Source organism: Sceloporus undulatus, chromosome 2 (genome assembly GCF_019175285.1).
Source record: "Sceloporus undulatus isolate JIND9_A2432 ecotype Alabama chromosome 2, SceUnd_v1.1, whole genome shotgun sequence".
Lineage (NCBI taxonomy): Eukaryota > Metazoa > Chordata > Lepidosauria > Squamata > Phrynosomatidae > Sceloporus > Sceloporus undulatus.
Genome location: NC_056523.1, coordinates 5,236,876 through 5,254,251, shown reverse-complemented (window position 1 = coordinate 5,254,251; position 17,376 = coordinate 5,236,876). Strand labels below are relative to the sequence as shown.

The window sequence follows — 17,376 nt, the reverse complement described above, 5'->3', positions numbered from 1 at the left end:
CATCTTCTTCAAATTTACGCTAATAAACCTAAGCATATATTTTCTCTGAAAAGTATGTGGAAGAAAAGACCTACAGTGGTGCCTCGGGTTACGAAAATAATTCGTTCCGCGGCCGCTTTCGTAACCCGAAAAACCTTCGTAAGCCGAAAACCCATAGGCGCTAATGGGGAAAAAGCCGCGGCTCTGCCGCGGCTCCATTTAAAATAGCGCCGGAGTTTTTTCGTAACCCGAAAAAACTTTCGTAACCCGAAACAATAAATCCCTATGGGATTTTTTCGTATCCCGAAAAATTCGTAACCTGGGTATTTCGTATCCCGAGGTACCACTGTATATTCCTTAATGACTCTGATTATAAAATCATAGAATCATAGAGTTGGAAGAGACCACAAGGGCCATCCAGTCCAACCCCCTGCCATGCAGGAACTCTCAGTCAAAGCATCCCTGACAGATAGCCATCCAGCCTCTTGATTCAGTTGACTTAGCCTAAGGGTGTATCTAAAATGGAGGAATAATGCAGTTTGACGGCACTTTAGGTGCTGTAGCTGTATCCTATGGAATACTGGGATTTGTCATTTCATGCGGTCTTTAGTCTTCTATACCAAAACATGCTGTTGCCTCACAAAACCACCAATCCCAGGAGCCTAGAGGATAGAGCCATGGCAGTTGTTTCTATGCAGATAAAGGAGTCTGTTTATTTATTATTCCCTCCTATTTTTCTTATTGGAATTTGCTGTCAACTGAAACAAAATAGTAAACTTTATCAAAAATTAGTAGTGCTGTGGTTTGGGATTCTTGGTCACTCGCCACATACCTAATGCCTTACCACTCTACCAAAAGGAGATTCATGTGGGAAACATAAAAGTCAGAGAGTGGTTTGGTGAAAACAACCCAACAAAATATCCATTTGATCACACCAAAGGAGTTCTGGGAGTGGGGAGAGTACATGAACTATTGCAAAGCAGTGCAGATACGATTTTGGTCCAAATTCATTCTCCTACCCAAGACAGGGGTGTTTATCACACGGAGGTTTTAAAAGCTTTTTGCAGCTCAGTTCTGGGGTGACTGCGGGTCCAACGATGCAAATTCACATTATAACATGAATGTGTTATCAGACGTGATCCCATTCTATGGGTGCTCCTTCCATGGTGCTTCCGCAGTGAATGCAAAGTGACTCCACATTTTGGGGAAATCAGTAAAAAGTGAATTCAAAGAATTTGCATTCAAGCTCACTTCGATTTCACTCCGAATTGATCTGGTGTGGAATGCAACTTTGCTTCCATCCCGGTACACCCCCCAAACCTCCAAAGAGGCAAATTTCCCATGATGCTGCACTGCAATTTTGCCCCAATTGCTCCCGTTGCTCGGAAGGGTAGATGACAGGGATGGAGGGAATGAAACAGGAGGCTGGGGGGAGAGATGGGAGCAACGGAGGGGGGCATCGGAGGCTGGGGGGGAACAACAAACTCCAGTTCCCAGAATTTCATAGCCTCAAACCAAGGACCCCACAACAAATTCCAACTCCCAGAATTCCATGGCACTGAGCCAAGACAGTTAAAGTGGAATTAAACCAGATTATCTCCCCAGTGTGGATGCAACCTAAGAGAAGGCAACTGTTACAAAAGGAAGGAGAGTGGATTGGATTCAGGGAGGTGGTATTTTAGGGAGCATGGAGAATAATTATAATAATTATAATTTAAAAAACAAAAAAATGTTTTAAAAATAATAATAATTTATTTTAAATAATAATAATAATAATAATAATAATAATAATAATAATAATAATAATAAATTAGTTTACTGAGGAACCAGAGCTCTCTGGCAGAGAAGGCTCAATGTCTCAGGACACTACAGTTCCCAGAATTCCATAGCACTGAGCTAGGACAGTTAAAGTGGAGTTAAATAGGATTATCACCCCAGTGTGGATGCAACCTAAGAGTAGGCAACTGTTACAAAGGGAAGGACAGTGGATTGGATTCAGGAAGGTGGTACTTTAGGGAGCATGGAGAATAATTATAATAATTATAATTTTAAAAAAACCAAAAAATGTTTTTAAAATAATAATAATAATAATAATAATAATAATAATAATTTATTTTTTAAAATAATCTCTCTCTGGCTTTACTTCGTGAACAAAGATTCAGGAAGGACTCATCCTGCACTTTCTACAAGCGCGCTGATGACTAAAAAGGCCAATCTGAGATAAACAAGTTTGGTTGCAGAAAGCACAGCAGAAAGTCTTCTTGGGTGATGTTTCTGGGTTGTGGCTCTTTCTGCGTTGTCGTTTCTCTTCGAGACTCGTTCGGCGTGAGCTTTCAAAGAAGGCTGCAGCGTCATGGATAGTGCGTCTCCATGCCTCCTGATGCGAGGCCAGGGAGGACCATTGTTGGTGATCTTTCTGGCCAAGCCTGAGATGTTGTTTCAGGGAGTCCTTGTATCTCTTCTTTGGGGCGCCCCTCTTACGCTGACCCGTGGCGAGTTCACTGTAGAATACTATTTTGGGGAGGCGATGGTCCTTCATCCTAAAAATGTGTCCTGCCCAGCGCAGCTGCGTCCTCAATAGCATGGCCTCAATGCTGGTGATCCCTGCTTGCTCGAGGACAGCAACATTCGTCACATAGTCAGTCCAGTGTATATTTAGAATTGGGTGTAAATAGCGCTGATGAAAGCATTCAAGGAGTCGTAGGTGTTGGCGATAGGTGACCCATGTTTCAGACCCATAAAGGAGAATAGACAGTACAATGGCTCTATACACACTGATTTTGGTGCTTTGCCTCAAGTGTTTGTTACTCCAGACTCTTTTATGAAGCCTTCCAAATGCACTATATGCCTTTGCTAATCTGTGATAGATCTCTTTATCAATCTTGGCGTCTGAGGAGATGATGCTTCCCAGGTAGGTGAACTGCTGGACGGACTTAAGCACAGAATTGCCTACAGTGATGTGGGGATGGTAGTGTTCTTCTTGTGGTGCCGGATGGTAGAGAACTTGTGTTTTCTTCAGACTGACTTCCAGCCCAAAGACCTCTGCAGCTGTTGCAAAACAAGATGTGAGGCACTGCAGAGCTGCTTCCGTATTGGCAACAAGGGCAGCATCATCAGCGAAAAGCAGCTCACGGACTCGACAGTTTAGAGTCTTAGTGCGAGCCCTCAGGCGGTTTAAGTTAAACAGGCTACCATCAGTACGGTAGCATATATAAATGCCGTCTTCTTCTTCGAGATCTGCCATAGCCCTTTGCAGCATCATGCTGAAGAAGATTGTAAACAGAGTTGGAGCAAGAACACAACCTTGTTTCACACCATTAGTTATTAGAAAGGACTCCAAGAGAGCATCGCCATATCTGACTTGACCTTGCTGGCCTTCATGTAGCAGGATGATCATTTGGAGGAATTTTTTTGGGGGGGCATCCTAGTCGTTCCAGGATCTGCCACAGACCTTTTCTACTAACAGTGTCGAAGGCTTTGGTGAGGTTGACAAATGTTACATAGAGTCCTTTGTTCTGCTCTCTACATTTCTCTTGCAGTTGTCTGAGGGCAAATACTTTGTCTGTAGTGCTCCTATTAGCTCTAAAGCTACATTGGCTTTAAGGGAGAAGTTCTTCTGCAATAGCAGGGACTAATCTGTTCAGTAGTATCCTTGCAAGGATTTTTCCAGTGATGGAGAGCAGTGTTATACCTTGATAGTTTGAGCAATCCGATTTTGCTCCTTTTTTTTTGTACAGGGTGATGATGACTGCATCTCGGAAATCTGATGGCAGTTCGCCTTTTTCCCAGCAACTCACAAGGAGCTCGTGGAGTTTAGCATGGAGTACATGACCTCCATGTTTCCAAGCTTCAGGTGGAATTCCATCAATCCCGGCTGCCTTGCCATTTTTCATCTGCTGTATGGCCTTAACGGTTTCTTCCAAAGTGGGAGCTATGTCCAATTCCTTCTTCATCGGCTGTTGTGTCATATGTTGAATAGCTGAGTCTTGGACTACTCGGTTGGCACTAAAAAGGCTTTGGAAATGTTCAGCCATCAGTTCAGAATGGAAGCTTTATCTGTGATTAGTGTTTGACCATCTGTACTGTATAGGGAGCTTTTGACCTGATATGTAGGTCCAAACACTGCTTTGAGAACTTCGTAAAATCCTCTGGAATCACCCAGATCTGCACAACGTTGTGTCTTTTCTGCTAAGTTGATCCACCACTTGTTCTGAATGTCTCAGAGTTTTTGTTGGAGTTGACTACATACGAGGCGAAAGGCTGCTTTTCTTACATGGCAGGATGGATGGGTAAGGTGTGCCTGGTGAGCAGTTCTCTTCTTTGCCAACAGCTCCTGGATCTCTTGGTTGTTTTCATCAAACCAGTCTTGATTTTTCTTGAGGTAGAATCCTAAGGATTCTTCTGCAGACTGCAGGATGCTGTTTTCGATAAGTTGCCAAGGTGCTGTAGGAAAAGAGTCTACAGGATGGTCTTCAAGTTTTGTTTGCAAATTTGCCTGGAAGTTGTCTCTCATGGTAGCTTGTTGAAGATTGTTGACTTGGAGTCTCCTCTTTAGGATGCCACCCCTCTTAGGTTTAAACTTAAAATGAAGATTTAGTTTACAAATATTTCTCTAACGCACTAGGATATAGTCAGTGAGGTGCCAGTGTTTGGATCGGGGATGAATCCAGGTTGTCTTCAGGCTATCTTTCTGCTGAAAGATGGTGTTTGTAATAGTCAGCTGTTGTTCTGCACAAAACTCTAGCAGGAGGCGTCCGTTATCATTACAGTTTCCAACACCATGCTTGCCTAAAACACCTTTCCAGGCTTCGAAGTTCTTTCCTACTCTGGCATTGAAGTCACCAAGGATAATGATTTTGTCTTCTGCAGGGACTTTTTTTATAAGGTGGCGTAGGTCTGAGTAGAATTTGTCTTTCTCCGCAGGGTCGGCTTGCATAGTTGGGGCATATATACTGAAGAGAACAACATGTGGGAGGTGTAAGGAAATAATGCGATCAGTGTGTCCTGTTGGCAAGGTTTCGAGTTTAGAGGCAATGGAGTTTTTGATCACAAAACCTACACCTGAAAGATGTTTTTCAGTTTTGGATTTGCTAGACCAATAGAGTGTGTAGCCAGCACCGTGTTCTTTAAGGCTGCCTTCCTTGGGGAGATGAACTTCACTAAGAGCAGCAATGTCGATGTTGAGTCGTGACAATTCATGGGCTATTAGAGCAGAACGACACTCAAGACGTCCACTGTCTGCAGAATCTTGCATGGTTCTGATGTTCCAGCATGTAAGCCTTAGTCTATTTGCACCTTTGGAGGCTGGTGTGTGCCTTTGTTTTTTTTGTCTTTGTTTGACCGCATCAGAAGATGCTAGTTGGCAGTGGCTAACCAACTGGGTAAATGGGGATGAGCTTTCTTTAGGCCACTTTTTCTAGGCCCCTGTCTATATGGAGCAAGCAGTACACTCCTTAAAAAAGGCTGCTTGGTCATTCAGGATGCTGCTGAACAAGACTATCATCCCCAGTCAGTCTCAAGCAACCAAAGTCCTGAACCGCCTGCATGCAGGGTTGGGTCTGCGGCTTCCGGTGTATCTTTACACCTGCCATTTCGTCCCTCGCCTATCGCTACAGGGCTTTTTCGGAAGTTGGATGTATCATTCGAGCCTGTGCAATGGATTTTTCCGGTAGGGGATTATCTCCCCAGTGCGGATGCAACCTAAGAGAAGGCAACTGTTACAAAGGGAAGGAGAGTGGATTGGATTCAGGGAGATGGTATTTTAGGGAGCATGGAGAATAAGGGAAACCGGATCATTTTTGCAATCTTCCAAAATGGGTCTCCTTCAGATCCAAAGGATTTAATTTCAAGTAAACCTGCAGCTTCTACACTGATTATTTTGCAGTGAATAACAACAATAATAATGAATAATAATTCACTAATAATAATAATAAATGGATGGGGGCTCTGACACGGAGGATAGATATAGATATGGCTCTTAGCACTTTACATTTCTATACTGGTTCATAGTGAACCTAACACTCTCACACAACGTGTAAGCCAACTGCCTCCAACAAGCTAGGTACTCATTTTAGTAACTTACAAAATGATAGAAGGCTGACTCAGGACTTTATCAGACGGGGGATTTCTGGGGACAGTCTCACAATCAGGGCAAAGATTTTCACACACATCACATTTAGAGAGGACTTATTCCAGGAAGAACCAGGAATGCTCCAAGAACAAATCATTCACAGGATTTCACATAATTTCACATGACGTCATGTGAAAATCTTTGCCACAATCATGTGACTGTCTCCAGAAGATATCTGTTTAAATCCCCAATTTCCCCCCAGTGATAAAGTCCTCAAACTGGAGCCCTGTGGGATCGAACTCACGATGGACGTTATCAGACAAGGGAAATTGGAAGTATAATCCAATGGCAACCCGAACGTAATCATGGGGTTTAACGTCATTGCATGATAGACTACCGCACGCAATTTTGGGCAATGGGAAGTCAGTCTGAATGCAATTATGGAGTTTCACGTTATTGCATGAGAGGTGATCACGCGCAATTTTGGGTAATGGCAAGCTATTTTGGGGCAATAGGAAGTAAGTTCGAACACAATTCGGATTCACATAAATTCCCTGAACTAGTGAATTCACGTGAATGCATTCTGGCCCCACTTTCATTTCATTCCAAATTAAGAGAAATTCCTCCTGTGTGATAAACTCCAGTGTTTTGGCTCCAGTACCGGCATTTAACCACTGCACCATATGTAAAGTCCTTGGATGACACAAGGGGAAGGTAGCTGGAACCTGCAGTGGCCCTGGAGCCAATCCAGATATTGTGCTATGGATACTCTAGTTATGGAACATATTCTAGTGGAAATAGAATTGATGTCCCTACTGCTTAGAATCAAATATGTTTGATTTTGCTTTGATCATTAAGTGTTCCTTTATGTTGAGATCCGGTCTTATTATAATAATATAGCACTTGGGGAAAAAGATGCAGCCCAGGAGCCCAGCACTGGAGACCAAAATAGAGAAGATCTGCACAGCTACCATGTATTTCCCATTTGTGCTCAAATAGGTGGGCACAAAGGAGACCCAGACACTGCAGAAGACCAGCATGCTGAAGGTGATCAGCTTGGCTTCATTGAAGGTCCCAGGCAGCTTCCTGGCCTGGAAAGCCACCATGAAACAGATGGCAGCTAGGAAGCCCATGTAACCAAGAGCAATATAAAACGTGACAACAGATCCTTGGTTACACCTGAGAATGATCTGTCCAGGCTGGGAGTTCATGTCAGAGTCAGGGAAGGGTGGAAACATTCCCAGCCAAATGGCACAGATGACAACTTGAATGCTGGAACAAGAAATGACTATAACATTTGCCAAAGTCTTCCCCAGCCATCGCCTCACCCTGTTTCCTGGCTTTGTGGCCAGGAAAGCTAGCACCACAGTGACAGTTTTGGCCAACACAGAAGAGATGGCAACTGAGAAGATGATGTTAAAGATGGTTTGTTGGAGAAGGCAGGTTAGTTTCCTTGGTTGGCCGATGAAGAAGAAGGAAGACAGAAAGGCAAGCAGGAGGGAAACAAGGAGAATATAAGAGAGGTCCCGGTTGTTGGCTTTAACTATTGGAGTGTCTTGGTTTTTCATAAAGATTGCCAACACCCAGCTTATGATTATGGACAAGGTAAGGGCAAAGGAGGTAAGGGTGATTCCCAATGGTTCTTCATAGGACAGGAAAGTTATAACCTTGTGGAGACAATGATTTTGAACTTTGTTTGGATGTTGATCTTCTGAACACTTGTTGCACTGATCTGCATCTGCAAAGAGCAAGAGTACTGCTAATTAGCTTACTTGCTGTTCACTGCTATGATCTTTGGAATAGCGGTATATAAATAAAACAAATTATTATTATTATTTCCTGTTTATGCACTGACATTTATTTCACCTAAATAACAGTAGATGTACATTTGGAAGATGGGCATTTAGTAGAGATCAAGAAATACTGATATTTAACACCCCAGGGGCTAGGAATTTCTGACTGGCTGCCTGCTCCACAAGAACTAACATTCAGGACTACAGAGCTGGCAGCAATGATGTGTATTGCTATACCTGCTTGGGAATGTATTCCATTTGTGGGTTGCTACAAACAAAAAGAGCCTCCTGGTTTGTTGTTTTAAAGGGTGTCAGAAGACAAGTACCCAATTACAAATGCAGTCTTTCGGTCAACTCAACCCTGTTTTCCAAAAGAATGGTCTGTGGTCACCTACCTTCCTGAGTAGAGATGGTCCCTTCTGGACATGGAGCACAAGCATAGCAGCAAGGAGGCTTTCCTTCTATGCTCTTCTTGCTGTAACCAGGGTGGCAGCTCTCGGTGCACCTAGAAGAAGGAACAGTCTGGCAGTAAAGAGAATGAAGAACATATTAGAGTGTTATCACTGGTTAGCTTTCCACTGACAGACAAAAACTTTTCTATGCAGACTTACATACAACCTTTCTCAGACAAGGATGGACAGGTGGATGAACCAGAATTTTAAAATATTTTATTGACTTCTGTTGATGAGTTTTAAACAGTTTAAAAGTGTGTTTTAACACTTGATGTTGTTGTCACTGTTGCGTGCGTTCAAGTCATTTCAGAATTTATGGATGACCCTAAGATGAACTTAACATGGGTTTTTCTGGGGCTGAGAGTGTGTGACTCATCCAAGGTCACCCAGTGGGTTTTCATGGCTGTGTGAGAAACTGAACTCTGATCCCCAGAATTGTAGTTCAACATTCAAACTATAAATCCACACTGACTTGTTTTTTTGACCATTTCAATTTAAATTTTTAATATGTGTATTTTCTTGGCCAAGATTCTGTCTTACAAGCCATGGAATGGAATGCTTCACTCATGCACTCCCACTTGACCAGTGGGTTCCCAAATATGACTGCTTGCCAAGGAAGACATACAGTGGTCTGGGGCAGAGTACTTGGGAACAAACTGACTACAACCACCCAACAAAAAAAATGAACAGCCATCTCTCTCTTTTTTGCAAGCTTGTTTTCTGCTTTTCTGGAGACTAGAACATGGAACAATGGATGCAAGCTCCAGGAAAAGAGATTCCGCCTCAACATTAGGAAGAACGTCCTGACAGTAAGGGCTATTCAACAGTGGAACACACTCCCTCGGAGTTTGGTTGAGTCTCCTTCCTTGGAGGTCTTTAAGCAGAGTCTGGATGGCCATCTGTCACAATGAGTGCTTTGAGAGTTCCTGCATGGCAGAAGGGGGTTGGACTGGATGGCCCTTGTGGTTTCTTCCAACTCTATGATTCTATGATTTTATGTGTAGTTGTGGGAGATCCAGGAGGGAGATGACTGCTTTCCCCCCACCACACACCTGCATTTAGATTGTTTGTGGTCTCCTGCACCCTCCCCTGGCCACTGAATGCCCCAGGGAGCTCATGCCTCCAGTGCCAAGTAGAATTGTGGGTCATGGTAGAGGCATTGTCCTAGGAACTAGTGTACAGCTCCTAGCACAATGATCACAAAAGAACATGAACATGGTAAGTACACAATATAGTTCCATCCTAGTCATAATCAAGTCATCACAAATACTGCATGTTGAGTTGGAATTCATTGTAGTAAGCAACACTGAATGATAAAATTAGGATTGTAAAAGCCATTAGATTTCCCATTTGGATGTGAAAGCTGGACAGTGAAGAAAACTGATGGGAAGAAAATCAACTCATTTGAGATATGGTCCTGGAGAAGAGTGCTCAGGATACAGTGGACTGCTAAAAAGACAAATAAATGAATCTTAGAGCAAATCAAGCCCAAACTCTCCCCAGAAGCTAGGATGACAAAAGTGAGGCTGTTGTACTTTGCCCGTATAATGAGAAGACAGAACTCACTAGAAAAGATGGTTGGTAAGGTAGAAAGCAGTAAGAAAAGAGGAAAGCCAAACTCCAGATTGATAGACACAATCAGGGAAGACACAATTAGCAATTAGCATACCCTGTGACCTTTCACAGATTATGAGATTTTCATATTTGATATGTATTTCAGACATGTTTTTGAGAGACATGATGACCTTTGGAACACTAGGAAGTTACACATGTGAAAAGACACACCGGCTGGAGGACATGTAGAAGACCTAGTACGACAATAAAAGTTTAATGGAGCTGTTTACTCCATCTCATCTCTATCATTCATATCTTCTTGCAATGGAGTCAGAGTCCCATCGCTAAGGCGGTTAAATACCATCTTCTGTCTCAGCCCATGCTATGTTCCTAGTCACCCTTCCTTTCCAATTAACTTGATCCTATCACTGCTTTGTCACTCCAAAGTTAAAGCCATCAGCCTTTTGTCAATTCCATGAGAAACCTATCAAGTATTTGTTACACCAGATGGTAGCATCAAATACCTCTCAAGACTATGAAATAGGATACACACACACACACACACACACACACACACACACACTTATATCAGTCCCAACTCTAGCATCATGTGTGCACAGAGGGTCCTTCTCACTCACTGTGTCACCCTCAGATGCTGTTTGAGCAACTCTCCATCTTCCGTGGACAGAAATTATCGCTCCATCTAATTCCTGACTTCTAGCTATCCAACCTTCCACTCCCTTCTTCTTGTAAGCCTTGTATGGTTCCTAAGGTTGCAGTAGTTTTGTATGCTTGCATGCACCTTCGCAAACTTTTATATTCACTGCAACCAGAATCTCTCTGCAGCTAATATTCATATACATTGGTGAAAAGATCCCTTAAGTTACTTTTCTCTCACAGGCCTCCTTTTGAGCTACTAATTCCCCCCAAATACTAAGGAGACTCTGACACTGTTGATGTGAACCCCAGTTACCCCCACCTTTTAGGGTAACACCACAGCCATGAATCTGCAGAACTTGAGCAGGGCTACTGAGGACAGAGTGTTATGGAGGTCTCTCATTCATGAGGTCACCATAGGCCAAAGTCAACTTGAAGGCAGCTAACAGCAACATGCAAGCATTGTGTAGAACGGCAATGTTGCACAACTTGAATCTCAAATGAGCAACTTAATGCTGAAATCCATGTGTACATGTACTCACAAAGCACATGGACAGGCACAGTGGCACTACACATACAACTCTGCTTCTGCATCCTTGAACTCAATGTGGATGTTCTGCATCAGACGTAAATATCTAGTCCTGTTCAGTAGAAGACCCCAAACATGCTTAAGATATCAAATGGATTTACCTTGGAAAATTCATTTCCCCTCAGTTTCCATGAGGACTGGGGTTAAGCAAGGGGGAAAGGAGGGCAGGTGTGTGGATGAGTAGATGGCAACATTTTGTCCCTGCTGATAAAAAAAAAAAAAATCCTTCGAGTCCTAAATCCACAAAGCCCATTGACTAGCCATGGTTATATTTTATCTCCAAAAACAGTGATTTACAAGTTTTCATGCTATTGATGTATAGATCAGATGGGTCAGATGGAAAGAGCCTGATCCTAAAACCTAATTCTGATCTAAACCCACAAAATGAGGAGCATAGTTGGATTAAATTCTCCCAAGTGCTCTTTTTTCATGGGATAATCTGGTGCATCTCTTATCTTATTGAATACATTGCATCACTACAACTCAGCCTTAAATATGTCAGCTTATAACTTCAGAGTCTTATGTGAATTCTTCAGCTAGAGCTGAACCCATATCACACTTTCAAATTACACAGTTAAGTTATAGTATGATGCCATTTTAGCTGCTACAGACCCCTGTGATTTGTCATTTCCTGAAGCCATAGACCATTCTGGAAGAGAATTCTAAATATGTCATGTAACTACAGATCCCAAGATGCCAAAGGATGGAGTCATAAAGGTTAAAGTAAGATCAAAATGTTATATACGTAATGTAATAGATGCAGAAAATGAAAAGGGATAACTCATTTCTCCTACCTTGTTAAATCGGATGGGCCACACAATGGCGTCTGTATCAATGGTAAGTTTTACACCTGCAGGCGCCTGTCCCTCTACGCTTCCAACTTTCACTCTCTTATAAGTCACATTAGGAAATACCACCCAATTCATGATATCAAAGCTGGTTGCCAACTCTCCATTCTCGTACAAATTGAGTCCATCTGTGGACGCATTGGAAAACTGGACTTCTCTTAAGAAAGCATGCAGCTACAGGAATAGAAAACACCTTCATTTAGAAAACATGATAGCCCTACTCACATTTCAGCTGGATGGACTCAATCAAGGAACCTACAGCCCTGAGTTTGCAAAACTTGTATATGGATGAGGAGGAGGAGGGGGAGAATGATACTGTAGAAGTGTCTTTTTAATAAAAGGGGTATTTTTAATAGAGGAAGGGGCTGTACAAATGGGTGGCATCGATACTGGCCGAAGCGATGCCGCAGAAACCACATGCCGCAGCACCGATTTGGTCTCTGGAGAGTGTACAAAGGAGCCTTAAAAAGGGGCTCCTTTTTGCGCCCTCTAAAGGGCATCATAGCTTTGTGACACCCTTTTGGCACTGCATCATCTAGATGTGGTCTCAGGGTCATGCCATGATGCTGCGTGCCATCTAGAAGGGCGTGTGGCATCATAATGTGATGGGTGGAGTCATGGTGTCCAGCGTGCGGACACTGTGCCATGGCTCCACCTACAGGCCGGCACAAAGTGCCGGTCCATATAGCCCCAAAGATACTAGCATTACACTTTTATATTTGCTGTCATGTTTAAATCAGGTTAGATGGTTTTAAATTGGTGCTATTTTTCATAGGATCATATATAATGATTAATACTTTTTAGCTGTGTTCTTTTTTCCTCTTTGTTATGAATTCAGGAGAAAGGTGGTGTTTAGATAAAATCAATCAATCAAATCATTCAACAAAGGGGTAGATCTATTAGAGGGCTGAATATTCACTGGGATACCTTTTAAAATGAAAAGATGATGTTTCTGTTATCCCAAAGTACTCAGTGGCAATTCCCAGCACCAGCAGCAATATTTTATTCCCACCAGGTGAATGGGAACAGATTGAAAAGTGTCATCAGAGGGAATACCTGCCATGGCTGGAGTCTTTGTTGATCCAAGCTGCCTCTCCCACCAGCCATGAACATCCACTTGGATCTGGAGGAATAGGCAAGATGCAAGGCATGTGCCACAACTTGAACACTGTTGTAAATATTGTAGCTGTCTTGACACAGGATTCTTTCCATCTTTTCTTGAGGCAAAGTCTCCACGTTCTTCTTCTCAGTGCATCTCACCCAACTTTTCACAGACAACTTATGCCTTGTATATGAGCAGTCAAAAGAGCCAATCCAAAGGCGCATAGTACCTGTTGACACTGGGCCATAGTGGTCAAGGTGGGTCCTTCTTTTCCTCTTCGGTATAAAGGACAAAGAGCCGTGGAAGTAACGGAAAGCTTCAGCATGACTGAACAGGTTCCAAGCAATGTCCTGAAAAGATGTGGTGACCCAGACTTTCTTCCCAATTAGTTCACTATCCAGCTTTTTTTGCAATATAACGAGTGGGGTGAACCCATGGCTTGAGTCCCACAAATAAATGTATGCATTCACTTGTCTCCACATAGAATATGGCTCACTCTGGAATAATTTCTCATAGTCATTCCTTACTGAGAGTCTTTTTGAGAAAGCAACACAAATTCCACTATTGGTGAGCAGAGGCATCAAATATCTCATGAATCTATCATTATCTGGGGCAAAGAGACTAACCCACGTCCATTCAAAGTGCAGCAGCAGCTGCACAATGCCTGCAAACTGTGTTTCTTCTTCAGGGATCATCCGGTAGATAAATGGGAACTGGATTTTATCACTGAGAACAGAAGCAACAAAGCCATAGCTCATCTGTTGAGGAAAGGAAGAGAGACTGATAGTGTATTTTCCTTTTAGGATATTTGTTATAATAGGCCAAGATTATATTTAATGCTAGAAGAACACAGTGATAACTAATTAAAATCAGATATGTTTACATTTAAGTGAGTAATTTCAAAGGAAAAGAGGTGATTTAATTAAAATTTAAAAGTTTGACTTTCAGCATTAATTTAATTCCCGTATTAACATTAAGTAAAACATTAGGAATGAATGTGCCAACATTCCAAAACATTTTATACTGTCCATCTTGCTCATTGATTGATGTAAATGGTTACATCAAATTTGGATGGGTTGTTTTTTTCTGATTTGAAGGTAATCATTCAAATAATTCCAAGATTACATGATTTTAAAACAGCAAGTAATAAAGGCAGTTTGGAAGGTGATGGCCTCCTTTGTATCAGGTGATCCTTCTGTGTTCTGTACTAAGCACCCGTTAGAATCCTGTTAGTATTCTACCAGATAGTGTTTTGTAGTGTAGTATAGTAGTTGGGGGATGATGGGGCTTTAGCTGCAGTAGAAGAGTAGATAGTGATAGTTAGTGCATAGCAGGGCCAGGTGTCTTATCTGGTGGCCTTGAGGGCCTGGCTCTCCGAGTGCTCAGAGCTGGGAATGTGCTTTCACTTCTGTGGGAACCAGGAGGGGCTTCGCTTGGCGGGTTTCTGCTTGGGAGGGGATTTGGCTTTTGGGGATTCTGTTACTTTGTCTTTGGGAGGGTGTGGTTAGTCTCAGCTAAGAAGCTGAGTGAGGCACATGGGGGCAATTGCGTACCTGGTTCTCCCTTTTGCCTTGAGGGGGCGCCTGCCGGAATTTTTATGAGGCCATATTATACGAGGTAACTTACTAGACCTATATGTTGAAAGGGGTCTCTGTGTATGTTACCTGGATTGATTGTGCTTATTTACTCCAAAAGACTATAACTGGATAACGCCACGTTAAGTTGGTCCGCGGATGGTTACTCAAGAGATGCTGATAATTCAATCCACTATAGTAAACAAACTGTCCAAATGCCATTTACACACAGAAAGATTGGACTTTTTGGCGTATAGAGTTTCAACCAGGCATACGAAATAGGATCCTCGCTCTAGGTGCAAATAAATGTATCTACGACTGGGCGCCCCCTATGAAAAACAGCCAAAGATGTTTCAGCGTTTCTTGGGCTTTGCCAAACTTTTTTACAGACAATTTCATTCCTGATTTTGCCAAAATTTGCTTTGCCTACTAACGGATCTCTTAAAAACACCAAAATCTGTAGAGAAGAAATGGGGGGGTTGAGGCGCCAAAAGGCGCCAATGGACCCAACCTTCTGATCCAATTCGGTGTCAGAGGAGTGCCAACGGGCTTTTGACCAGTTAAAGTTGTTGTTCAGTAATGAACCAATTTTGCTTTACCTGACCCAAATAAACCTTTGTTTTACAAGTGGATGCCATGACTTTGCTATGGGCGCAGTATTGTTGCCAAAAGTGATCTTCTGATGGTTATAAACTTAAAGCCATGTGCTTACCTGTCTAGAATGTTCCAGACAGATCTGAGTTGACTTGGCCTTGTTTGGGAGAAAGAGGCCTTATGCCATAAAACACGATTCTTAAACAGTTGGCGAGCACGTTCTTAGAGGGGGCTACCACAACTTTTGAGGTGTGGACCAGACCACAGGAAACCTAGGAATTGCAAAAATCCTCGCAAACTGACCCCCAAAAGAGGAGGTGGGCACTAAGGACTCTTTATAAAATACAAGTTCAAGCTGAAAATTCTATCCTGGGCGACCAAAAACATTTTTCTGACTGCACTTTCAGGTTGCAACAACATAGGGGAAAGAGGCATTATGACTATAGAAAACTATATTTTAACCCTGAACAAAGTTTTCCTAGCCGTAATTTACTCGCAGCAATGGTCAAGGCCTTCATCACAGCCCTGACAAAGCTTAAGTCTGAAACTCTGCTGGATGAAGTTCTGTACGGATCCGCATGTGGCAGATGCAGATGATGGCTTAACTGAGAAACAAGACTTTGCTGTCTCGTTAATTGCACACGGGGACCTGTGGGTAAAGAATTCTACGGGTCTATTTTCCCTGCTTCATGAGGGAGAGGACATTTTAACAGCTCTGCCATACATTCTTTAACAGCTGTGGACCATTGGGTTATCTGAAAGAATTGCACAAACTACGCAACCAACTTATTGTTGAGGAAGGTGTCTTCGCGCGGATGTGGATGCTTTTTGTAAAGAGTTTGCCTGTTTGTGCTTAGGGCCAAGGCTGTTTTGTTGGGAAAAACCCGAGGTTTTACTTCACACTTCTGCCCACCTCACTTGGACCACGCTGGAAAACAATTGCCTATGGACTTTATAACTGATTTGCCACCAAGTAAAAGGCAGAGATCAACCATTTGGGTGGTGGTTTGGACTTGTTTTCTAAACAAACACCTTATGTTTGCTTTGCAAAGGATCCTTCGCTTCTAATTTAGCTGACATTTTCATTGCCCACTATTATATATAAATATCACGGATCTTGCAATGACTAGAATAATTCTCGATAGGCAAGTACCTTCACCTATCAAGTTTTGGAGGTTATTGCAGAACAAAAATTAGGAGTTTCAATTGACTACAGCAACAGCTATATCATCCTGAGACTGATGGAACAATTGAAGAAAACGAACATGGCGCTTGAGAGTTCTACATTCGGTTCCTAACACTTACATTATTTACAGGACGATTGGTTTATAATTACTCCTCATCGAGGTAGCTTTCAAACACGTGCTGTCCATAGGAGCACTCGGGCAGTCTTCTTTTTTTATTAACTATGGGTTTTGAACCTAACATTGCTACCTGCATTGCCGGCTGAGAAATATGACCCCTGTTTCTTTGTGACTCAATTCCTTGAGAAAGTCAAACGTTGCTCTGCCTATGATTACTTAAAGCATTGCACGGTCTAAGCGTACACTACAAAAAAAAGTATGCGGACAGGAACAACGTCAGACGGTTGGGACATTAAGCCTGGGGACATTGTCTACCTTTCCACACAAAAAATTTAAGTCCAGGTTTCCTTCGAAGAACGTTGGAGGCCAAGTTTCATTGGCCCTTTTCTGTTAAAAGAACTGGTGAATGACTGTCACTGCCGAATCATTCTTCCCAAATTTACAGTTCATTTTCACCCGTTTTTAATTTACGTGTTGTATGAAACCAGATCGGAGCACGGGTCAATGTGAAGATAATCGACTCTCAAGCTCTCTGCCCATGATGATTGATGGCAACAACATCTTGAATGTTGCTAAAATTCTGGACTCTAGCTGCATAAGGGCCAAACTCCCAGTATCTCATTCGACTGGAAAGCATTTCTGTTAGATTCATGATAAGAATGCGGTTTCTGTTGCTCATGTTAATTGCGACTGTATTTGTGCGCTATTTTATTGCACACGTAACCTGAAAAGCCCTTTCTTTCTCTCGTCACTTAATTTTTTGTTTAGGCTACTTCTTTATGGGACGGGTTTTTTTTTTTTTTACTTTTCGGGGGGGTGACTGTTAGGAATTAGTTAGTATTTCCCACGTAGGTGTTTGT

The 17,376-nt window shown here is 42.5% G+C and overlaps 1 protein-coding gene across 1 annotated transcript in view; it reads right to left on the bottom strand.

The window, feature by feature from the left end:
* Nucleotides 1-6,861: 6,861 nt before the first annotated feature.
* The window catches only part of LOC121923303 (vomeronasal type-2 receptor 26-like), a 15,856-nt gene continuing 5,341 nt past the window's right edge, over nt 6,862-17,376 (bottom strand). Inside the window, exons 3-8 of the mRNA XM_042453614.1 lie at nt 14,598-14,627; nt 13,675-13,802; nt 12,999-13,065; nt 11,889-12,116; nt 8,238-8,364; nt 6,862-7,787 (exon numbers count right to left, since the gene is read on the bottom strand). Of these exons, the coding sequence (XP_042309548.1) occupies nt 6,862-7,787; nt 8,238-8,364; nt 11,889-12,116; nt 12,999-13,065; nt 13,675-13,802; nt 14,598-14,627 (1,506 nt within the window). The remainder of the gene's footprint in view (nt 7,788-8,237; nt 8,365-11,888; nt 12,117-12,998; nt 13,066-13,674; nt 13,803-14,597; nt 14,628-17,376) is intronic.